General features: G+C 41.3%; 2 protein-coding genes across 3 annotated transcripts; one reads left to right on the top strand and one right to left on the bottom strand.

Annotated features, from left to right (window-relative positions):
- Positions 1-1,425: 1,425 nt before the first annotated feature.
- On the top strand, positions 1,426-6,292 carry znf319b (zinc finger protein 319b). 2 transcript variants are annotated; one of them, XM_036568061.1, is made up of 2 exons: positions 1,426-1,718; positions 3,030-6,292. In XM_036568061.1, the coding sequence occupies exon 2, from the start codon at positions 3,353-3,355 to the stop codon at positions 5,180-5,182; it is 1,830 nt and encodes a 609-aa protein (XP_036423954.1). In that variant the 5' UTR covers positions 1,426-1,718; positions 3,030-3,352; the 3' UTR covers positions 5,183-6,292. The 2 variants fall into 2 exon arrangements, with proteins under 2 accessions (XP_036423954.1, XP_036423953.1); XM_036568060.1 differs by having other exon boundaries at positions 1,434-1,903.
- Positions 6,293-8,313: 2,021 nt separating this feature from the next.
- Positions 8,314-22,496, bottom strand: ccdc113 (coiled-coil domain containing 113). The gene is made up of 8 exons (XM_036567778.1): positions 22,408-22,496; positions 20,358-20,487; positions 18,479-18,640; positions 17,627-17,782; positions 15,165-15,395; positions 12,491-12,598; positions 9,760-9,915; positions 8,314-8,409 (listed from the first exon to the last, which is right to left on the bottom strand). The coding sequence occupies exons 1-8, from the start codon at positions 22,479-22,481 to the stop codon at positions 8,329-8,331; spliced, it is 1,098 nt and encodes a 365-aa protein (XP_036423671.1). The 5' UTR covers positions 22,482-22,496; the 3' UTR covers positions 8,314-8,328.
- Positions 22,497-24,749: the final 2,253 nt, after the last annotated feature.

Here is a 24,749-nt window from a genome sequence, read left to right as displayed (position 1 = left end):
CAAAAAGCAGCCTTACAACTTCAGTGTTAATGGGCGGGGCTAAACTGCTGTAGGCTGATTAGGCAGATATGTGTGTGTGTTGGCATGACGCCTCAAAATCATTCACATTCATACTGATATAAAAATGTGGGCCCAAAATTAGGCAAATTATGTTTTCCATTATATGGGCCCAAAACAGGTTCTATACTATTCAAAACAGTGTTTCCAAACTTTTGTCACTAATGCATATGAGATATACGGACAAATTAACTTAGTATGTGTGTCACTGGTACAAATTCAGAGTGGTCCACAACCAAAAGATCCAGCCAATAACAGCTCTGTGGTTAGAAAGTGTGCAGTGATAAAGGGCTAGATATCACAAAATCATTTAAATTCAAACTGGAATATAAAGTGAACGCAAATTGAGGCAAATTATGTTTTCTATGACACGGGCCTTTAACTTTATGAAAGAGCAAAAAAAACAATCCTTCCTTTTACACTCAAAGAACTTCTTGCCTACTATGTTTTCATAATGTTCACAGGTACCAATCTGTGCATGTCTGAGGGAATCAGTAATGCCTGAAATCTTTTTCAGACAGTTTTCTGATTGATGTTCAGCCTACGACATTGGCTCATCTTATGAGCCTCCACTTAGTGTTCAACAGTCATATGCAAAGGTTTGTGCGCCCTGTTCAGATTACATGTTTTGTTGATTAGTACACATCCTCTGCACGTCTGCACATTTTTATGCACAATTGCTGTTTATTTGCTGAATTGAACACATTGGGAATTTTTTAATGTACGACTTCAAATAGACATTGTGTGCTTAAAATGGCAAACAATGCCATTATAAAGCTTAATCCTTGTAGAGGGTGTGTTAACTTAATTTCAATAAAACTAATAAATAATTATAATAATTATGTTACAGACAAGTCTAAGAAAATAAACCTGCAATGTTTCAACATTCTGTGCAAGGAAATGTATTTTATTACAGTGCATAACAGATAAATTACCCTCTTTAGCAAGTTGGTACAGGTTTGTTTTTAAACATGTATTTCTAGCCTACTTGACAAACCTATAATGTTCTAAAACGAAAATCTTCCATGATATTTGGGAACCTTTTCTGGTATATTTTGGGTCAGATCTCTCAACTATAGCAACGAGAGCATTTATATAATTCACTGTACCACTTTTGAAATGCTTCAGTCAGTACAGACACTTGTGTATGCAAGCTGGGTTTCCCCCCTTCTTTAGAATGTGTGTTGAATGATTCTTATGTTGCGAGAGACTTAATAAAGATAATATCAAAAGAAAAAAAAAGCAAAACATGTAATTTGACCTGGGTGTGCAAACATCTGCACTATCCGTTGCGACCCAAACAAGGAAAAAAGTTTTGGTTTTTTTTTTCTGTGCTTACAGAGAGTTTTTCCCTGCCAATGTCGCCCTCGTAGGTTTGGGCCTGTAATACAGTAAAACTGAAATGAATTGAAAATCGTCTTATGAATCGGTTAATCGCTGAATCGGTCGTTCGATTCGTTGTAACGGACAGTTCGGACGAATCGGTTCGTGAAATTGAATCGAATTTCGGCGATTGTGAGTTACTCAGGTTCCTGTGCGCGGTTGAGGGGGGTTTCGCTGGCTAAGCGCTGCTGATAGAAGCTCAAAGAAGTCTAAAATGCGCTCGTGATTATTTTTGGATCGGGACTGGGCGGTTTGGATGACGTCCAGACGAATTTTCGGTGCGTTTTACACCTATGTGGTCCACCGCTTCTGTTTTTAAATTTACAGCCGGAATACAGGCAGCGGCCTGCGGCTCGACGCGACCAGGAAAGTCCGCGGATGAGATTTAGGCCTCGGTTTCGTTAAACTTTGATCTCGGAAAAAAACAACAAGAACAAAACAGTCATCTCGCCGCTTCACGCAGGTACGTAAACAACAGCATTTCTGTAGAAAATTCACCACAGTTTCTGCTCTAGGTCTTGGTTAGCCATGAGGCTAAAGTTGGCTTCCTATTCGTCAGTTTCTTGTTCGAATTTTCCCGTTCCACCTTAAATACCATTTAACTGCTGCACCTTTTAAGGTGGAACGGCGGAATTCGAACAAGAAGCTGGCGAATGGCTAACGCTAGCCTGTTAGCTAATGTTAGCGCTGCGATGAGAGATATCAAAAGAGCTTTATTAACAAAAAAGGGACAAAATGAGTGTCTTTTGTCCACTTTTTACCAGCTTATCGGTTCGCGCGTTGCTGTTTTCGTGCTACGTTTATCGTTTAGTCTCTGCAGCCCTGAATTAAATTGAGTTTCGGTGTAATGGGAGGTAAACAAATGCGTATCTGTCGCCGAAACCCGGCGGAGTTAATTCATCAAGTTTCATCTTTTTTGGCCTCTCGTAAGCGCCTGAGCTGCTCCCACACTTTGTGCAGCTATGGCTAGCCAACTAGGCACGATTATTTCCCCCTCTCATTGTGCGTGTGGAAAGGCAGAGATGTTTCTGTCCCAAGCGAGACAATGGCTTTTTTCGGCAGGGCTATCCATTCCGCCGCCCTCTTTTTTCAGCCTAACATGGATGCAGCGAAGCCGCGGTGGAGGTGCTGCTTTCTCCCCGACCTCCGTGCATCGGGAGCGTGGGAGCTTTCACACAAGCCCCCGGCAACAGAAGTGCAACTGCAGTTTGGGGCTTTTATGCAGCATCAGATTGACTGAAATGCAGGATAGTTCGTGTAAAGCCTGTTTTAAATATGACGACGAAACAAAACAAACCACATCAGAAGTCGCAGTCGTGCTCCTAATACCATGTTAATAAAATAAATAAGTAAATAAATGAAAATAATTTAGGTTCATATTTATGTACATTAATCATTGTGGGAGATAGGTTCAGTTAAGCCTGGTTAGATCTTAAATCTTCATCTTCACTTGGCTGCATGTTGCCTGATCATTTATTTTTTAAAAACTTAAAGTTATGTGACAGCAGGCAATTATTTTATTGTAAGTATTAATTCAGTTGATGTTAAAGACAAAATAGTTTTGTAATGAACTTGCTCCCTCTGTGCAGGAGTTCTCACCAGGCTGAGGGAAGTCCGAGGACGTGCGCCGCTCTATTTCAGAACTTGGCTTGCCGTTTTCTCCGCTGGGATGATGCGCACACACGCCGTGATCTGAGGTTTCTGGGGCCGACAAGTGCTCCCGAGGGCCTTGGGGTGACGGATCCTTTTTAAATTTTTCTCTCTTGTGGTGGTCCCTTGAACCGTCAAAATAAGTTCCTCGCTGCCCCCCCACCTGTCCCATCGCGGCCAGTCCAACAACCCCTTCCCCCTGGATTCCCATGGTAAGAGGTCCCACTACGGCACCAAGCTGAATCCCTACACCAGAGCGCGGATGACGGAGGCGTGGCAGCAGCATGCTGTTGCCCCGCCTCCCGTCGTCCACACCATACCTCCAGGGGCAGAGAACGCCCTCGGCTGTGCGGTCTATGGCATCGTCCTGCAGCCGGATGCTGCGTTGCAACAGCAGCAGTCGCAGCAGCAGCAACAACAACAGCAGCAGCAGCAACACCACAGCCAGCAGCATAGCCAGCAGCAGCACCCGGCACAAGCTCAGCAGCCGTCCCTGCCGGTGGGGAGCGAGGGGGGACACAAGTGTGGAGCCTGCGGCCATGACATCTCCCACCTGGCCAACCCCCATGAGCACCAGTGCATGGTGAGTCAGGATCGCTCCTTCCAGTGCACACAGTGCCTAAAGATCTTCCACCAAGCCACAGATCTCCTGGAGCACCAGTGCGTTCAAGTGGAGCAGAAGCCTTTTGTATGCGGAGTTTGCAAGATGGGCTTTTCACTGCTCACGTCCCTGGCGCAGCACCACAACGCCCACAACAGCAGCAACCCAATGAAATGCTCCATCTGCGAGAAGACCTACCGGCCCGGCTCATCTGGCAACGCCACCCCCACCTCGTCCGCCACCAACCCGGGCCAGCCGTCCAACGACGGCGCGTCAGCCAGCAGCAGCGCCGCCGTGGGTACCTCAGGGCAGCCCACCTTTGAGTCCTCGGCCCCATACAGGCCCTACAAGTGCTCTGTGTGCTCCAAAGGCTTCCGTCATCTATCTGAGCTCACCCGGCATGAGCGTGTGCACACGGGCGAGAAGCCCTTCAAGTGTGAGACGTGCGACAAAAGCTTCAGTCAGTCGTCCCACCTAGTCCACCACCAAAGTACGCACAGCTCAGAGAGGCCCTTCAAATGTGCCGTGTGCGAGAAGAGCTTCAAGCACCGCTCCCATCTGGTGCGCCACATGTATGCCCACTCGGGCGAGCACCTCTTCAAGTGCAACATGTGCGAGCTGCACTTCAAGGAGTCGTCCGAGCTGCTGCACCACCAGTGCCAGCCGCAGGGCGCCCGGCCTTTCCGATGCGCCACCTGCGGCAAGGGCTTCAAGCGTCCATCCGACCTGCGTCAGCATGAGCGCACCCATTCGGAGGAGCGGCCTTATCACTGCGAGGACTGCCAGATGAGCTTCAAGCAGCAGTACGCTCTGGTGCGGCACAGACGCACGCACACGGCCTCCGCCGACCGCCCCTTCAAATGCAACCTCTGCGACAAGGGCTTCCTGCAGCCATCCCACCTGCTCTACCACCAGCACGTGCATGGTATGGACAACCTCTTCAAGTGTGCCTCCTGCGGCAAGGGCTTCAGCCAGTCCGGAGAGCTGCTGCGGCACAAGTGCGGCGAAACCTCCAGCACCCCCACCAACCCGGACAAGCCGTACAAGTGCGATGTTTGCGGCAAGGCTTACAAAAAAGCAACCACGCTGCAGCGCCACCAGACCACCCACTGCAACGAGAAGCCGCTCAAGTGCTCCCTGTGCGACCGCCGCTTCCTTTCCTCCTCGGAGTTCGTGCAGCATCGCTGTGACCCGTCCCGTGAGAAGCCCTTGAAGTGCCCTGACTGCGAGAAGCGCTTCAAGTACTCGTCAGAGATGAACCGGCACAGGCGTGTCCACACCGGAGAGAAGCCGTACAAGTGCGCCAGCTGTGACAAGGGCTTCAAGCAGCGTGAGCATTTGGCCAAACACCAGAGCGTTCACTCTAGAGACGCCCAGTTCAAATGCGTGTGGTGCGGAGAGCGCTTTGCCGACCTGGGCGCTCTCCAAGAGCACACGGTCCAGCACACGGCCGAAGGAGGGGGATACCCCGTGAACTCGCTCATTCAGTAAACTCCTCTTCCTTTCACTCCAGTCCTATCCACTCCTGTCATTTTCTCTACCTTGCTGCCAAAAGCAAACACAAGCTGTCCAGTTTATGGCGTTGCCGTGTCATATAAACTTTCAAAGGTTTCCCTTTTGGAAAAAAAGATGAAAAAATAAAGGAAAAAATGTTCTAATAACTTCATTATGATTTATGTATACCTATACCAGATAAATAAGTATTCCCCTTTCATACCAAGAGGCATTTCGACCCTTAAGATTCATTTTCAAGTGGATGGAGATCAGAGGCATCAATTTCTTTCACTTTGTTTAAAAGCTCCCTTTTTTTAAAATATGGGAAGAAAGTACAAAATAATACAACTTGCATAAAATTTCAACGTGAGCTAATGGAGAGGAGGAGAAATGCCATTTGCAATATGTTGGTAAAGAAATGGCCCAATCGTAGTCATTCTGTTTCAAAGCTATATGCAGCACCGTGACTTAAACAGTCCTTCAGTTTAACAACACCTTTAGATAGAGCACTCAGTGCCCCATTCTATCTGTGGAGTGCTGAATTTAATTTTCAAGAAAAGTAACAAAAAATACCAGGAAAAAAAAACAACAAAAAAGGTTGTGTGCTGCTTTTGTCTGGTGATGAATTGTTTAGGAATCGATTATACTGTTATTCTCCTGATAACGCAGCATTTCTGTTATGGGATTTTAGTAGCTAGTGCATTTTGGGGTATAGTTTGCGTGCTTCCTATCTGTCGGGTTTTAATTCGCAGCTACAAATCAATTTCTAATGATTTTAAGAATTTAGGAGCATTTTTTTCCAGTCACTAGCTGTGCTCCGGATATGAAGGAGTCTCACGATAAAAACAGTGGAAACATACTGTATATATCTACTCAAGTCACCACTTGAAACTATATTGCCTGCATTAAGACCCCTCAGCTAGTCGTAGCTGACGAGATTTTAAGAAACGGATGGGGGACTAGCCTATATTGTGCTACTATAAACTATTGAAACTGTCTGTAAGTGTGTCAAAGTATGTGTGCCCTTTGATGTGGCAACTATAGTATGTACCAAAAAATTAAAAACAACAAAAAAAAAAATCAACCCACCAATGTACTGTACTGTACCTCCCCAAAGGGACAGATTGTTAACCAGCTAAAGCATCGTGGCCGCCACGGTCTCTGCATTTCACTGCGATTCTACGTATATATAGAAACTATATAGAAATATATACTTCATTCTTGTATACATACAGTTCATATTACAACAAAAAGGAAAAAAAAAAACAGTACAGCTGTCCTGAAATTGCCTAAAACCTGAAAAGGCTTTATGTGTTACTGTATGTACATAGGTTAGTATGTATGCTCCATGTTTACCAGTCCTGTCCTTAGATATTGCATTGTCTTTCTTAAAATGCATCAACTATTTTATACGTAGCTTTTTATTATGTGTAATTATCTTGATTCATATTTTTTTTTCCTTTCTTTTTTTAATTTCTCTTTTGTAGGTTCTTAAATGTAGAGTTCGATTGTTTGTTTGATGGCGTGTTTTCAGAGTCGTGAGAAAGTTTGTCTTTTGCCCAATCTCCGTTACGCAGATGAGAAGTTTGGGTGTTGTTGCTCTCGCATCGAGTGGTGTTGGGAATCTCTTCACCTGCCGTAGGCCTTCTCACTTTAGTGCTGGTGTAACCCAGTAAGTTCTCCCTGTACAGCACCATACAGTCTGTATAGATTAATCTGTTCTGTTTAAATCCTGCCGGTCCCTGTTATCTTGCCTGCATTTATACTGTACCTTGATTAAGCCCCGCCCCTCTTCCCTTTTGTAACATGAAGATTTTTTTGTGGTATTTAGGTTGCCCCAAGATTTAAGGGAATACGTGTAAGGGCCTATAAGGGCTGACTCAATTGCATGTTTGTTTCCGCAGAGGTCTATTGTATAGATCTTGCTCATAGTATGGATTTTTATGGCTATTTACTTTAATGTTTTGTTCATGTTATAAGTAGTTTCTCCGTGTTGCTTTATTTTCCACCACAGTATACATGTTTCACATTACCCTGGAACTTGAACGCCAGACAGGGCAGAACTCGCGTCCACACGTGCTGCCTGATTCAATGCTGGCCTGTAGTAGGATTTGAATTTGGAAGAAAGTGACAGTAATAGCTTTGGTTTGCGTCGTTGTGGTTCCCTGCAGTAGATCGGCAGGCTCTGGGCGGGAGGACGTTCGGGCCGTTGTGGGCTGTGCAGTATTATGTGTTGTGTGGAGGTGAAATCTCTGCTGTTCTGCAGTAGCGCCGGTGTGACCGGAGCGCCCGTATATGTGACACACTTTGGCCTTAAGCAGGGGCGATTCTGGGTGTTTCAATAGCCTCCATTGTGTTTTTTTTTCGTTCTTTTCTTTTTTAAAATATATTAAAAATATTTTACATCTTAATAGTGTGTGTTTATCCAATGTTTGAAGATATCAAGGGGCTTTTTTTCAACTCCAGGCATTAAGAAAAAGATTGAAAGAGCAGTTGGGATTTGAATAAAAAAAGAAAAAAAGTATGTATTTCATGTTTTTTTTGTTCTCACGTTTGCATTGTATATTAATTTTTTTTATTAATATTGTTAAAAATTTCTATATAAATATCTATATTCTTGGTGGTGGGGTCAGGGCCGCAGGGGAGGGTGTTGGTAAGAGTGAATCTGTCTGGGCCTGGCCTTCAGGTGATGGAGAGTTGACTGGCCTTTCTCTGTGGCCCTGCGCTCTGCCTTGTGCATGCCTGCTGTGTTAGTTCCTGTCATCTGTTTTAAAGTATTTGTGCTTGAGGGCACATTTACTCCTCTTTAGCTTTTTTCAAATTGTAGATTGTGGATGAGCTAGTAAGAAAACTTCATGTGGCGATGGATGTGACATTCATGCTAAATATCTGTATGTAGCATTTAATATACACAGCACTAACTAATAAACTTTTTCATTAATAATGCTGGTGTCAGTTGGATGTTAATGCCTTCTGTTTGACCCACATACTCAACTTTTATTGTGAACTTCTTTATCCTTTATAAAGAATATTTAATAATATAATAAATGATCATTGTAAATGATGATAATAATATATAATAATCCTGAAAATGGCAAGAATTTAAATGGTCAGTAGGTTTTTGAGGCCATGAGGTCCCAACATTAGATGTTGATGTTCAGTGTTGTGGCTCCAGCTGCGGCACAAAGCTTATTCCAGGCTTTGGTGTGAGTCTTTAACACCATCTGCAGAGACACACAGTAACGTAAATACAAGATTCTACATTATTTATTTAAAATGATACTACAGGATTCAGTGATATATATATAGATAGATAGATATATATAGATATAGATAGATAGATAGATAGATAGATAGATAGATTTCCAAATTACTTGGAAAAAAAAAATCTGGTTTAACTGACTTACATTAAAAGTAAAGCAGGTTTTTTTCCTTCTCCTGTAAAATTACCATTTTGGAGATATGAGGTTTTGTTCTGACAGGAGCTACACATAAACATATATGCACCGATCAGGCATAACATTATGACCACCTCCTTGTTTCTATGCTCATTGTCCATTTTATCAGCTCCACTTACTACATAGGTGCACTTTGTAGTTCTACAATTACAGACTGTAGTCCATCTGTTTCTCTGCATACTTTGTTAGCCCCCTTTTACCCTGCAGGTATTATTTGGGTGGTGGATCATTCTCAGCATTGCAGTAAAACTGATGTGGTGGTGTTTTATATATATACATATATACATATAAATATGCATGCATCTGACAGATGATAAGATATTTCACTGATTTCTGATTATTCGGATTAAGCCTAAATTTCCAATTGCCATTAGGCCTGTAATTTAGTTCAAGACCAAATTTAACGTATGGGGAAAAATAAAATATAAAATGTGCTATAACTTTTGTGCAGGTCACATTTTATGTTTTATTTTTTTACTTTATTGTTGAGTATTATTTTAAAGTTAGCAAATAAAGAGTAATTGTGTATTAAAATGTGTTCTCTGTAGAGAACACTGGTCCTGGAGGGCTGGTGTCCAATGCAATTTGGTGATTTCACTGCTCCAACACACCTGATTCAACTCAGCTGTTAACTGCCAGGTTCAGTGGGTGTGTTGGAATAGGGGAACCACCACACTGTGCTGGACACCAGCCCTCCAGGACTGGAGTTGCGCACCCCGGCTGTAGAGGATGTGTTAACTATTTTTACATCAATCAACAAAAGGTAATTTTTTTTAACCCCATACAAATAAATAGGTGCTTTTGTGACCCCATACAAATAAACGTTAGATTCCTCATGCTGATCCACTAGTTAGTCCCAATTTCTACATTTAGTAAACGTTTATTTGTCGCTATTGTCAGATGTGTACAATGTAAATATATTGGTGCATCACTAATCACTTAATAGCATAATATAAGAATAGTAATGTAAATACTACAAATATAAAATTATCTTCAGTGTGTAGAACAAAGATATTAAAAGACTTTTTTCTCAACTAAGCTGAGTTGCTTAGTCCCTTTGTGATTTTTTGTTTAATATTTGTGTCTTTTTTGTCCTTTGGTCTTTTTGCTGCCCACCTCAGTGATCTCCACCTTGCGCTCCCAGGCCCTGACGCTCTGCTCCAGCTGGGTGTGCGAGGCCTTGGCTGTAACGTAGCCCAGCACATGTGGCACGTGGAAGTCGGCCAGCTGCGCTCTCAATTTCCTGTTCACAGCCTCTGCTTTGGCTCGCTCCTGCACAGAGGAGAATCAGAGAGAGGAGAAAAACAGTCTTAGACTGAATGACCGTGACATATCAAACAGCAGACAATGGAGCAGCTTCTCTCAGAGTTTAAGTCTGTTCAGAGTCAAGGCTGAATGACACTCTTAATAGCTTTAATGTATCTCCATTGAGAAGTCACTGCCTGGCTTATTCTGTGTGAGGAGTCTGGTTAAAGGGATTCTCCAGCGTTTTATCAAACTAAACTTATTTTCACTTGGAAAATCAGGAAAAAAATGCAATTTGACCATTTTGACCAATTTTTGCATACGACTGTATTCCCCAAGTGAGCCAATAATCCTGGTGGTCACTTGATATATGAGGAGTAGGGCTGCATTCAGGATTCTGAATGTACAGACAGTTGTATGCAAAAGTTTGAACACCCCTGGTGAAATTGCACATTTTGTTCCGTTTCTAGGTGAAAATAAGTTAACATATCCTCTACAGAGAATAAACTTAAATAGGGTATTTTTTGTGAATTTTAGTGACAACTTAAATATAAATGCTATGTTTAACATACTGGGAAAAACCTATGTGCCATAACTTCTGCACAGGCCACATTTAATGTTGTATGTTTCCCAGTATTTTAAACTCAGCAAATAAACAGTAACTGTGCATTAAAATGTGCAGAAGTGTGTTCTCTGTAGAGGACGTCTTCACTTATTTTTAAAATTTCATTTGACCGGGGTGCCCAAACTTTTGCAAAAGACTGTAGCTGCCAGTGTTGATACATAAACATTTATAAAATGTAGAAACTGGTTTCTTGGAAAAATACTGTGCATTTTTTGTCACACCCACAAAAAAATAACATCTGAAGTACAGGATGCTGGAGACTCTGGGAAAAACAATGCTGACCATTTTCATGTTTTGGGGGTTGCAGGGCTCTCACTCCTTTCTAGTTGGGGATACATAGAAATGTAGAAGTTATCTGTGGAAAGGACTTTCCTTTTAAATGCGGTTCCTTATATTTGGGTAACATTCCATTCACAATGTGGAACAGCAAACATAAGAAACTGGCTTTCATACTATTGCTAGCAAAAAGGCAAATAGCAGAAAATGGTTCAATCCAGAGCCACCAACTGTTAATGAACGGATGTATATAATAAGCTCTCCTCCTCTCTTAGTGTGCAAAAGGAACCTTTTAACCAGATGTAGGCGAAATGGATTATGTTCAGCCCATAAGGTCAGATTTTTTTGAGAATGTATAAAGGTGTATTGTGTAATGTATGTACAGGGCCAGTCAAAAGTTTGGACACACCTTCTCATTCAATGTTTTTCTTTATTTTTATTATTTTCTACATTGTAGGTCAACATTGAAGATCAGCTTCATGAGGTAGTCATCCCATGTGGTTTGTGCTTAGTGGGACCATCATTTGTGTTTCAACAGGACACTGACCCCAAACACACCTCCAGGCTATGTAAGGGCTATTTGACCGAGAAGGAGAGTGATGGAGTGCTGCGTCAGATGACCTGGCCTCCACAATCACCAGACCTAAAAGCCCACTTCAGATGGTTTGGGATGAGTTGGACTGTAGAGTGAAGGAAAAGCAGCCAACAAGTGCTCAGCACCTCTTGGAACTCCTTCAAGACTGTTGGGAAAACCATTCCAGGTGACTCCCTCATTCAGCTGACTGAGAATACCAGGGTGTGTAAAGCTGTCATCAAAGCAAAAGGTGGCTACTTTGAAAAATGTAAAGCATAAAATATTGTTTTTAACACTTTTTTGTTTACTACATAATTCCATATGTGTTCCTTCATAGTTTTGATGTCTTCAATATTAATCTACAATGTAGAAAATAATAAGAAAAATGAGGACCATGAGGAGTGTCCAAACTTTTGACTGATACTGTATAAGCTTATGTGTACATATGTAGAGTTTGAGTTCCTCTGCTCTGTTGTAAATAGTTTTATTTTTAAAAAATACTGGAAAAGCTTTGTCATAGACTTGGTCTTATACACTGAGGATTTCCATTGCATATTCACTGTTTTATATGTAGGGGCAGCACTGATGCATTCTGTCAGTGTATTGTTGTGAAACCAAACATACATACATACATACATACATCATCTAAACCGCTTATCCTTCTGGGTTGCGGCGGGGTGCTGGAGCCTATCCCAGCTGTCATTGGGCATGAAACCAAACAGTCATTTCCAAATAAGTATATAAAATTCTATATAATCTATATATCTATATATATATCTATATATTAAAAAAAATTGTATAACTTGGGACACTCACCTATCAGGTGAGCACTACAGAGAAATATTACACTTATTGCTGGAGGGGTACAAATGCAGTAAAAGAAATAAAAATAAGGCTATTTTAGCACAGCAGTATGATGAATACATCATCAAATATCAGTTTAAAATGGTCAAATCTAAATACAGACGCAGGCCGAGAATTATTATTTAAGCAATTATCTGCCGTTACTGGTGTGATTCCAATGTCACTGTGCATCCCTGATTTCTAGTTATGTGCCCATCTGTAAACCTGAAATATGTCGAGCTTTTATGGTAAAGCTTCACTGATTGTACTGAACGCATGCTGACCTCCTCTGCCTTCTGAGTTTCCTCCTCAATCTTCACAATCATCTCTTCACGTGAAGCGATGTCACTGCTCAGCGGCTTGGACTCCAGAGTCAAGCTCTGAAGCTTCTTCTGCAAGAGAGAACCTTAACGGTATATCAAACAGGTCTATTCTAATTTCATCATTTGTACAGCATTAGAATGTTTTCCCTTGTGCAAGTTCTGCAGGAGCTGAATTAGGTGTGGTGCTCCAAGACTAATAAAGGTTAATACTACTTTCATGTGATAGTTTGGTGGCATTTTTGCCCATATTACCCCCAATGTAGTTGACTTGCCAAGACATGTTTGGTGTCTGAAGTTTGCTTCTTTAGTTCTCCACTGGAGCTACAGGGCTATATGTCACTAATAAGTAATGGAAGCTTATGTACACCAGTAAGCATGGTGAAAACTATGTGCCTAAATCACACACATGCCTCAAACTGTGTGGAGTTCACTAATCTCTGCTAGACTTAGATCAGGGGTGTCCAAACTTTTTCAAAGAGGGCAGGTATCAAAATAGCTGAGGGCCCAAATATTATTCATAATTGTTTTCAAAAGATCAGCGCATAGAATCTGAGCTTTCTGTGAGCTGCTGTGTTTCCTATCACTGCATAAAAGATGCATAAGGCTTATTTTATGGTTGGATTGTTCATTCAGAACAGCTTGGATAAATAAGCGATAAGCAATAAGTTGTTTAAGAGTAACAATACAGCATGTCCAATTGTATTAATCATATTCCTATTCAATGTTTACTTGTTTAAAAAATATACTTTGTGAAACAGCTATAAATGTTTGGTTTTGTTAGATAATGTGTTTTCAATATCAAACGCAGTGTAGCCACGTTTCTGTTCGACCCTAAAGTTGCTAGTTTAATATAAACTAAATAAAATATAAACCGAACGACTGAATTTGCTCTGATAAGAAGTTTTCCATTTCGCCAAAATCACCAGTTTTCAGTGTTTAGTTTGAGCTTTATGTCTGTAATCCTGACTAACTGTCATTCAGTAAATGAAGCTGCAGGTCTGGTCAGCTGCCACCATCAGGTGAAAGGAAGAACTGCAACATACTGGCTGGTTGGCCACTTATAAAATACATTGTAAAACAGAAGCCGGGGGCCAAATAAAATCTATTTGTGGGCCATATTTGGCCCTGGGACCGGACTTTGGACACCCCTGACTTAGATCAATGTGGTGGATCTACAAAAAAGGACAAAAGTACTTTAGCATAGCTAAAAATACAACAAAAAAAATATATTGACAATAGTAGCAGCCATCATGTTCTACATCAGGCATGTCAAGCTGGGGACTTTCCGGGCCAAAGTGCTGCAGAGATTAGCGCTGACCCTCATCTAACTCTCTGAATTCAGTTCATGAAGGCCTTGCTAATTAGCTGATGAGCTGAATCAGGTGTGTTTAATGAGGCAGTGAGCTGAAGTCTGCAGTGTTTTGGCCCACGAGGACTGAAGCCTGATGCACGTGTTCTACATTTTATAAATTACAGGCAAGTATGTGATGATTTAGACATGCTAGAATGGACATGATGTTAATTGGTGAGATATAAACTTACTTGTTAGCTACATTAGCCTTGTAGCCCCAGTGTAAAACTAGAGGTGGGTAATCCAGGTGCAAAAAGTAAAAACCCTCCCCAGGATTTTGTCCCAACTGCTTGACTTCTCTAATTTGCTCAAACCAGCAGCAAAGGTGTTCAGGCAGTTGAAACGAAATCCTGGGGAGGGTTTTTACTTTTTGGACCTGGATTACCCACCTCTATGTAAAACTAAAGAAGAAAACAACAATTAGGATGAGGAGTCCAAACTGTGTAAACCATTCCTTTAAGCCAGGGGTGCACAACTCTGGTCCTGGAGGGCTGGTGTCCAGCACAGTTTGGAGGTTTCCCTACTCAAGCACACTTCCTAAACCTTGCAGTTGACAGATAAGTGTCATCAGGTGTGTCTGTAAAGGTTAAATCACCAAACTATACTGGACGCTGCCCCTCCAGGACTGGAGTCGTGCACCCCTGCTTTAAGCAATTGCCATCATAACAGCACAACTGGGGGGGGGCTCAATCCTGGTCCTGGAGATCTAGCACACTGCCTAGATTAGCTCCAACCCTAATCTAGCACACCTGGTCCAGGTAATGAAGGCCATCAGGGGCAGGTGTGTTGGATCTGAACCCTCCAGGTCCAGCACTGGACACCCCTGCAGTACAGTGTAGGAGCTGCATGAGATCCAGTGTTGGACTGTGTTCTATATCATACTTAAAAATGATGGTTCTTCAAGGGTTCTTCAGTAAAGGTAATGGTTCTACTTAGGACCAGGAGTTTTGTATAGAAGTATGCCATGCATGGTGAAATGGTTCTCCAGATTAATGGAGAATGTGTTGTACATGGTTCTATACAGCACCAAAAGGGTTCTTCAATAGTTACAAGCTTGGCATCATAACAATAGCAGAACCCTTTTTGGTGCTACATAGAGCCACCCGAAATGCTTCTATGTACAACACATTCCCCATCAATCTGAAGAACTATTTCATCGTGCAAAGAACCATTTAAGCATGAAATGGTTCTATATAGCACTCATGGTTCTAAACAGAACTAATGCCTTTACTCAAGAACCCTTGAAGAAGCATCTTTTTAAAGTGTGTGGATGGAGATCTGTACCTTGTAGGAGTTGAGGACCTGCAGCGTGTTTCCAGTCTGCAGTTTGAGCCGCAGTAGGTCCTGGTTGCGTTGGTCGATTTGCTCCAGGTATTGGCTGTTCTCGATCTTCAGCTGCTGGAAGTCCACCTCTTGAAGAGCCTCTCCCATCTCCTCCTTCTGCCGCAGCTGCAGCTTACGCTTCTGCACACGCAGCGCTGCATTCTTCAGACGCAGCTTCTCTATCAGAGTGTCCTGCAGAGCGGAGAGCCACAGTCTGATCAGTTCAGCATCAGGAGATTTGAGCTCTTACCAACTACAGCTAAAAGATGTTGGAAGAGTAATGCGACACAGAGCAGGTACTGTTTGGGTGGTGGATCATTCTCAGCACTGCAGTAACACTGACGTGGTGGTGGTGTGTTAGTGTGTGTTGCGCTGGTCTGAGTGGATCAGACACAGCAGTGCTGCTGGAGTTTTTAAACACTGTGTCCACTCACTGTCCACTCTATTAGACACTTCTACCTTCATCTGCTGCTGCAAAGTTTGTGTTGGTCATCCTCTAGTCCTTCATCAGTGGTCACAGGACGCTGCCCACAGGACGCTGTTGGCTGGATATTTTTGGTTGGTGGACTATTCTCAGTCCAGCAGTGACACTGAGGTGTTTAAGAACTCCCAGCAGCACTGCTGTGTCTGATCCACGCATACCAGCACAACATCAGTGTTACTGCAGTGCTGAGAATGATCCACCATCCAAACAGTACCTGCTCTGTGACCCTGTGACCCATGGGGGTCCTGACCACTGAAGAACAAGGGTAAAAGAGGGGCTAACAAAGTATGCAGAGAAACAGATGGACTACAGTCTGTAACTGTAGAACTACAAAGTGCACCTATATAGTAAGTGGAGCTGATAAAATGGACAATGAGCGTAGAAACAAGGAGGTGGTCATAATGTTATGGCTGATCGGTGTAATTTAGCTTGTTTCAAGCACATTTCTTAAAACAGGCAAAATCATCTGCCAACACAGTGAGAATTTACCTCATAAAATTACTCAAAACAAGTAAGAAACAGGAGAAATATTAGATTTATTGACTATATTTAAGGTATGTTTACTTGACAAGATACCATTTTTGCAAAGCATTTGTGTTGTAGACATTGCAATGCACCATTTACATTTAACCATTTTGAATGACTTTAATCTCCAATTCTGAAAAACTGGTGGAATTCCCCTTTAAGGAATCTCAAATAGTGGCTAATGAGGTTTTTGACACTTATAAAAATAATAAGTACAAAAGACCGTACTAGCAGCTACCTGAAGCCTAGATAAGTGTGTCATACAGTGTCCTAAACCACATAATCAAGTAATAATAATCAAAGATTACTGAGTGAAGTGTGCATTAAACTGTTTCTTTAGAGACACTTAAAGAGCTGCTGTCTGTTACAGGAGAAAAAAGATATGGGGCAAATTCTACGCTGCTCATTAGCTCCATCTACTGCACACTGCCTGCACTTGCCACGCCACTGGACAGTCATTTAATAGAATCGCATGATTCTAAATAGAACCCTTGGCTTTACTAAAGAACCCTTGAAGAACCATGTTATTTAAGTGTGTCTAGCGGCGGCTCTTGTGCCTTGGTAGTTGTTTCCTTACATAGTACATTTTAATTTTGCTAGTTCATTAAATCTGCTTCTAAAAAAGTGGTACTTGTTTACTTGTGGTAGATTAAACCAAAAACATGCCAATGAGTCATAATTCAGTGCCATCTAAAGGCTCCATCACATAAAGCTATTGCACAAAACGGTTATAGATATGCTGCCTGGGGTCACTGTTTTATGATAATTTGGAAGATTTTAGCCTGAAAACTATTTCTATCGAAATCCATTCATGGCAGAGAGTTACATGCAGAGCACTGTAAAGCAAACAGCCCCCACAGAAAACTTATTTTTTCAGATTTTCCACAATTTTACTATTTTGGATAGTAAATAAAATGGCTATATTTGTGTTGTTGACATCGTGACCCCTGGTTCCTATCAGCACCACTGTAAAGAGTTTTCTCTACAATGAACCATTTCACATCAAGCCACTTTGAATGACTTTGTTTACATCTTAACAATTTAATTATGCAGATATTTTAATGTTGAAAAATCAATTGAATTCCCCCTGTAACAATGAGTGAGAGTGAGTGACAGTGGGTGGGTTTTTTGAGGAGGGGCACGGCTACAAAAGGGGGCAGATATGAAGCTACTAATCTAGAGCATATTTTAAAAGCAAGTCTGTCTTTTTCTTTTAACGAACGAAGTCATGATTAAGTTGTCAGTCAAACTTTCTCCCAGCGTTCACAGTGATCTCCACCAGTAAGATTTAATTCCACAGTGGAATCACATTTTATCCAGACGTCCATCTAGAACTCCAGAACAGCTGGAGCTGAAACTGCCTTAAGTAAACATCTGCATGCTGATAACTGTGTTAACGGGTCTTTCATCTTACCTTGGATTTCATTCTGTCCTCAATGTAACGGCTGACCTTCTCTGCGGCCATCATCACAGCCTGCTTCTCCTGTAGAGTCTTAGCAACGTCGCGGTCAAACTCGTAGCTCGCCTTCTTAACCTCCGCCAGCCGGATGTCGGCTTCCTCAATAGTGGCCTAAAAGGAGGAGAGGCCATTAGGCCAGATGTTATTACCTCCAGCCTGGGAACACTACATCCTGTTTATATTATAGCCTAATGAAATATTATATATAATACAGTTTCATAAAACTACACATAGTAGCTTACTGTGTTTTACTGCATTTAGGATTGTACGTTTGTGCCAGGGGATACTGAAAGGACAGTTCCACCGATTTATCAAATTTTCTGCATAATTCTGTCACTGAGATGTAAACAAACTCATTCAGTATGATGTAAAATGGTTAATTGTAGAGAATCTTACTGACTCAGATTTAATTACAGTGGTGGTGATAGGAACCAGAAGTCTACACCACAAATATAGGCTATATATTAACTATCTAAAACCAAATCTCATCTCAGAACATAACAAAACAACGTTTCCGTCATCAGGCAACATATTCATAACAATTTCATGTGATCACTTTCTGTGAGGGAGCTTTAAAATGCCCTAGACTGTTCAGACGTCTGGTTCCTATCACCGCCACTGTGAACAATTCTGCCTCTGCAAGTTTATCTACAACTGAGCATTTCACATCAAATCACTCTGAATGGCTGTTTACATCTCAGCCATTTAATTATGCACAAATCTAGAAAATCAGTGGAGTTCCCCTTTAAGCCAAAAGGCATGGGACAATGCACGTTTCACAGAATATCCAGCTTAACTACAATAAACCTTGTAATTGTGGACGACTTTCTCTGAACTCTCTTTGAGCTTCTTCAGATCGTCCCTCATCTCGTCCACCTCCCTCTGACCAATATCACACTTCTGCTCCAGCGTCAGACGCTGTGATCGCTCCTGAGACGGCCGCCGCGCTTTAGGTTTCCTCACACGGCTCTTGAGTCGCAAATAAACAAAAGCGTGACACAGAATACAGATTTAAAATAAAGGAACACAGCACAAATTAACCTCCCAAAAGCTTTGGAGCATTAGGGTAATATTAACCAGTACAAAGAGTGTGGAAATAATATAATGTGCCCTTTACAACACTTTTACCAAACTGTGTCACTCCTAAAACAACTTATACTCAAATGTTAACATTTACCTTTTTTCACAGTAGCTATAAAAGCAATTTCTGCCTGATTTGGAGGTTCAGTTGAACTATGCATTCTTTTCTTCAGTGATGTTGATGGAATTCATTGCAAACCTGTAGTGAAACGGCTTTTGGTCTTCATAGGTGAGCAAGCGAGTCAACATTTATGAAAGTGTTTTTTTTATAGCTTTTATTGGGTGGAAAGATATTTGTTCATTGTGTCAGTTGTACACAGGATTGTTTGATATGACGAAAGCTGCAGTTGTGCTGTATGTTTTTTCTCGCCATGACCGTCTTTGTGGAGAGGTGTGAATAGTTTTCACAAAAAGGGCTTCTCCCCTCCCCTTCATCCCTCATTGCTCACTAGCAGCTCAACACAGGGTCACAGTATTTCACACCCAGAGAGACAACAGTGTCCTAGTTCATCTCATAACAGAGTTACTGGGACAAAATACTTTAATTGATTATACTGAGTCAATTTCCATACCAGTGGGCTGGCCATTAGGGGGCCAGCAGAAAGAGGCTACAGAAATATTCCAGTATTTTTCAACAGCGAATATTCAAAGCTTCACTACGCCAGGGGTCGGGGGGCAGTTGGTGGTGGAGGCAGAGGAGCTTTGGGCAGAAAAAGCAGTTCAAAAATCGTCCGGCGCTTTGTTGAAAGCATATCCACAGCTTTATTCTGTATACAATCTGAATCTCTAGGGTAGCTGCTTTCCTTACAGAGAGCTGCGCTGCTCACAGTGTGGCTTCCAGGCCAACGGCAGGCTAACAGCACAGGTAACAGGTAACAGCACAGTGCATGCACGGGTTAACCATCGCTTCACAGGAATTAAAAAATAAAAATATAGTACAAGAATATGCTCACAAAATGAATTGTGGCATCGCCACACTGCACTGTAAGTAGTTCAGTTTTTTAAAAAGGAGAAATGTTTATGTTGGACTGTTTTAGGCTCATTTGTACAAGGACTTTTATAATGTATGAAGAGCCTGTATACATGTGGAGTAGTGGAGTTTCTGGAGTAGAGCAGAAGGCTGTGTTTTCTGATGTTGAAAATTAAGCTGCATTATCGACCGTCACCTCTAGTCGTCTAAGCTTCTCCCGAGAACGGTACAGTATTTTGCAGTTCACCTTTAATACCTACGCAACAAACGAATAACCGAACAGTCTAATATTCAGGTCCATCCCTAATAGAGACAATCATCAGTGAAAGAACTGAAAACCTATACAGCTTAATTTACAGATAACTTTGACTGAAGGAACTGTTCTAGAAAAACATGTTTCATATAATCATTTACTGACAGAATTCAGAAGCTGCCCATTGGCTCCTGTAAGTCCACACGTTTTGAGCTCTTTTTTAATGTAAAGTGAAACAGTCAAAATTACTGTATGTAATAACTCACCTACACGATACCGATGCAGCAGAGAGAGATTAGATTGAAAAATCAGCATTCCTTTAAGTAAGTATGAATTTGATAATAAAAATCAGCTGAGTGATGGAAGATATGAGACATATTTACCCCCATCTCCATCGATGAAACAGCCCCCAAAGACTCGGGCGCAACCTGAGGAACCAGGTCACGGGGATCCAGCCGACTGATGTAGCGCTCGAACATCTCGGTCTCAGTCTGCAGCGCCGCATTGGAGAGTCTGTAAGACAGAAAATCACAACAAATATAGGTAAATAGTTCAAAATGACACATGACCAACATAAGACACTGCATTTGGTCTTGCAGCTTCAGGAGTACTGCAGCTCTACACTTTTCCAGACACTTCTAATGGAAACTTGGCACAATCTTCAAGGAGGACAGATCAGGTGCAATGCTGAACAGCCAGGAGTTCACTATTTATGCTGAAGACTGTCATTGTCTGTCTTTTCTTTGCTGTGTCTGGCACGCCTGGGTTCTGGGGCCCTAAATCAGAGCTGGTCCACGGTTCTGTGCATACTCAAAAAATCATCCTGGTTCCTCAGCAGCCTGTTATCCAGATGTTTTACTTAAATATTAAGTAGTTAAATGTTACAAGGCGACGCAAGTTATTTATACAGCACACTTCATACACAATCAATTCAATGTGATGTACAGAAGAACACCAAAAGAAAAAATAAAGACAAAGTGCTTAAGTGTAAAAAAAAAGTATAAAAATATTAAAATTAATAATTAAAAATGTAAAAAGTGACAATAGCTTAAAAAAAAATAAAACACAATTAAAAGCAAGTTGCTACTGTCAGAGCAAAACTTTGTATCTCATTTTACTTTTAATGTAAGTTAATGAGACCAGACTTTTTTCCAAGTACTTTTAGGCCATTTTTGGTCCTTTCATCATGAAATTTGCACACAATGCAAACAGCAACAAATATTTTCAGATTAGACAGACTTATGCATGTTTGTATGTATGTATGTATGAATGGATGTATGGATGTATGTATGTATGTATGGATGGATGGGTGGATGTTTGTATGCATGTATGCATGTATGTATGTATGGATGGATGGATGGATGGGTGGATGTTTGTATGTATGTATGTATGGATGGAAGGATGGATATTTGTATGCATACATGCATGCATGCATGTATGTATGTATGTATGTATGTATGTATGGATGGCTGGGTGGATATTTGTATGCTTGCATGTATGTATGTATGTATGTATGTATGGATGGATGGGTGGATGTTTGTTTGTATGTATGTATGTATGTATGTATGTATGTATGTATGTATGGATGGATGGGTGGGTGGATGTTTGTATGTATGTATGTATGTATGAATTATCCCAGAGGGAAAATTCCAAATTATCCCAGAGGGAAAATTCCAAAATGTCCAATACAGCAGCACAAAGTACAATAAAGCGCAAAACAAGAGACATTACACAGATGCATAAGTAAAAAATATAAAGATATAAAATAAAATATACTAAAACTACCATAAAATTTAATGTGCGGTACAAAAATAAGTAAGTAAAATCACTTAAATATTATGCGAACGACAATGCAGAGTTGCATGTCACGTCCACTGAATGAACCGAGTGACTAAACACTGTAAACAATAACGTATGTTAATATTTGTGCAGTATGTCTGGGTGTGTAAACAAGTGGCAGTCCAATATGCAACATGTATGGACGTATATAAACAAAGTGCAAAACAAAAACATAAAAAGAAATTAAAGACAAAGGGTTTAAGTGTTAACTTACCAAAGGTAAAGTGCCGTAAGAATAAAAGGGAAGTTTAAGAGCTGTCATAAGCGCATGAACAGAAAAATGTTTTTATCTAAGATCTCCTGGCAGTTTGTTCCAGTTGTACCAGCCTTTTTTGGTTAAATGATTGTGTTTCAAATGTCCTTTTTGTATTAGTTGTGTTATTTTGATGGATTTTGGACTACATGTGACCTGGTTATTGATTAGATCGTCTGCCTTTTGTGAAAGCTCACACTGTGTTTGATCATTAGTGACACTGTTGATTCATAGCTGATCAATAGTTGATATTGTTGATGCTACTTAACCTCCAGTAGATTCTGGCTCGTTTTAAGCAGCCACTCTAAATAAGCTTTAGCGATATGTCTCACATGTCTTACCTCAGGTTTTCCACCAGTTCAACGATTTGTTTTATATCTTCTTCTGTAACGCCGCCGTCCTTCTTGGCCGCCATGGTTGCTATGGTAAACACCGCCGTCGTCAAGAAAGGGGGAGGAGCCTAAAACGCGCATTCAGCCAAAAGTGTTATTATTATTATTGGACTGAAAAGTTGTGGCGGGATGTTATTAAGTTTCTACTCCTTAATAAACTTTAAAAAATCAGTTTATAATATCACACAGCGTTTAAAATCCGAATCAAAATCACTTCATTACTTCAGAAAGTGTGTCACACAGACACGGAGTCTGTTATGGAGGTCATTTTGTGCCAAACGTTTCAAATAAAATAGAAAATTAAATTAAAATTAAATATCAAAATGTCCAAAATATGCTCCAAATACAAATAATAAGAATTAAATTAAGCTTCATTTTTTCAAAAAGATTACTACTCATTACTCGTTTTGCCAGTTTTTTTTTAATTTGTTTCTATTTGCTGATTTTGCTGATAAATTTTTTGCTTCTGAAATTTTTCTTTTGAGTCTGACTTTTGGCATTTTCTAACAGGGGGCGGGTCTTAGAAGAGGGGCTCACCTGCACTGATTTAGAGTGACAGGTTCGATTTAACTCTCATTATTTGTATTTGTGACATATTTTGATTCTTAATATTTTACTCGTGGATTTTATTATTTTATTTGAAATGTTTGGCACAAAATTGACTAGTCTGTTCTGGTAAGTGCACACGTAGCATATCACTGATGGTCTTTCAAGGGTTCTTTAGTAAACACGATGGTTCTAACACTCAAAGAACCCTTTGCTCGGTGAAAGCGATCTTCTTCAGATTGATGGAGAATGTGCTGTAGATGGTTCTATTTAGAACCTTTTGAAAAGGGCTCTATATAGAACCAAATAGGGTTATGAACATTTGCAAAATGTTCATAACAGTAAGGAGGTTTGTTTGGTTTATACATACATACATACATACATCATCTAAACCGCTTATCCTTCTGGGTCGCGGTAGGGTGCTGGAGCCTATCCCAGCTGTCATTGGGCGGAAGGCAGGATACACCCTGGACAGGTCGCCAGTCCATCGCAGGGCAGACAGACATACATATACAATCACACACACATTCACACCTAGGGGCAATTCGGCATGTCCAATTGGCCTGACTGCATGTCTTTGGACCGTGGGAGGAAACCCACACAGACATGGGGAGAACATGCAAACTCCACACAGAAAGGACCCTGGTCGCCTGGCCGGGAATCAAACCCAGGCCCTTCTTGCTGTGAGGCGACAGTGCTACCCACTGCGTCACCGTGCCGCCCTTGTTTGGTATAGTTTAAGTATAAAGTGTGAGGTGTCCACTGTGGTAATGAGTGCTACAGCTCTGGGGATTTTGATGGCCTTGAATCTTCTACCAGAGGGAAATGGCTGGAAGAGGTGATGTCCAGGATAAGAAGGGTCAGCTGTTATTATCCCCTTATGGCCAGGACCCACCAGCAGGCCCAATTTTTTATTACACACTTCTATAATCTAAGAATAGCTCAACCAGTTTGCCCTGAAGTCCCTGAAGTTACTGAATAATATATAATAAACCTGGGATTTTAAGGGGTTAAATAACAAAATAACAGGGGTCAACTGTTCCTTTGTTGTTTTATCCTTGTAATGTTCTGTTTAATAGCTTTAAAACTGATTTTGAGGACAACAACCTGGCACTCAACACCCAGAAAACCAAAGAGATCATAGTGGACTTCAGGAGGGGTAAGAGCCAGACACACTCCCCCATTTACGTCAGCGGAGCTGAGGTAGAGCGCGTCTGACTTCAAGTTCCTTGGTATCCACATCTCAGATGATCTCACCTGGTCCCTAAACTCCTCCATCATGGTCAAAAAGGCCTCAAGAGCCTCAAGAAAGCTCACCTGAGTCCCGGGATACTGGTGAACTTTTACCGCTGTACCACTGAGAGCATCCTCACAAACTGCATCTCAGTGAGGTTCAGTGTGGTGTTAAGGGGCCTATATCATTAAAAACTGAAAACTGTGACGTACACTCACTTTTTTTGATAAAAGACCTCGATGTAGATGATGTTTATGTTGTTTATGTTTCAAAATGTACTGAATACCCAGTCCATACATTCTACATATGGGAATTAAACTGCAAAATCAGCCTGTTTTCATCTCACTGTTTTCGTGATGACACAGAAACCAACACATTTACATACATGCTCCTATTCAGGCTTTGCTTTGCTTAGCCCCACCTGTTCATGTAGAAGTTCTAAGTGTTTCAGTCTGGTATGCTTTTAAAGAGGAACAACACATGGCATCCAATCAGAACAGAGTTCATTAAG

Source organism: Colossoma macropomum, unplaced genomic scaffold (assembly GCF_904425465.1).
Source record: "Colossoma macropomum unplaced genomic scaffold, Colossoma_macropomum, whole genome shotgun sequence".
Classification (NCBI taxonomy): Eukaryota; Metazoa; Chordata; class Actinopteri; order Characiformes; family Serrasalmidae; genus Colossoma; species Colossoma macropomum.
Note: the sequence above shows the minus strand (reverse complement) of the source record. Positions and strands in the feature narration are given on the sequence as shown.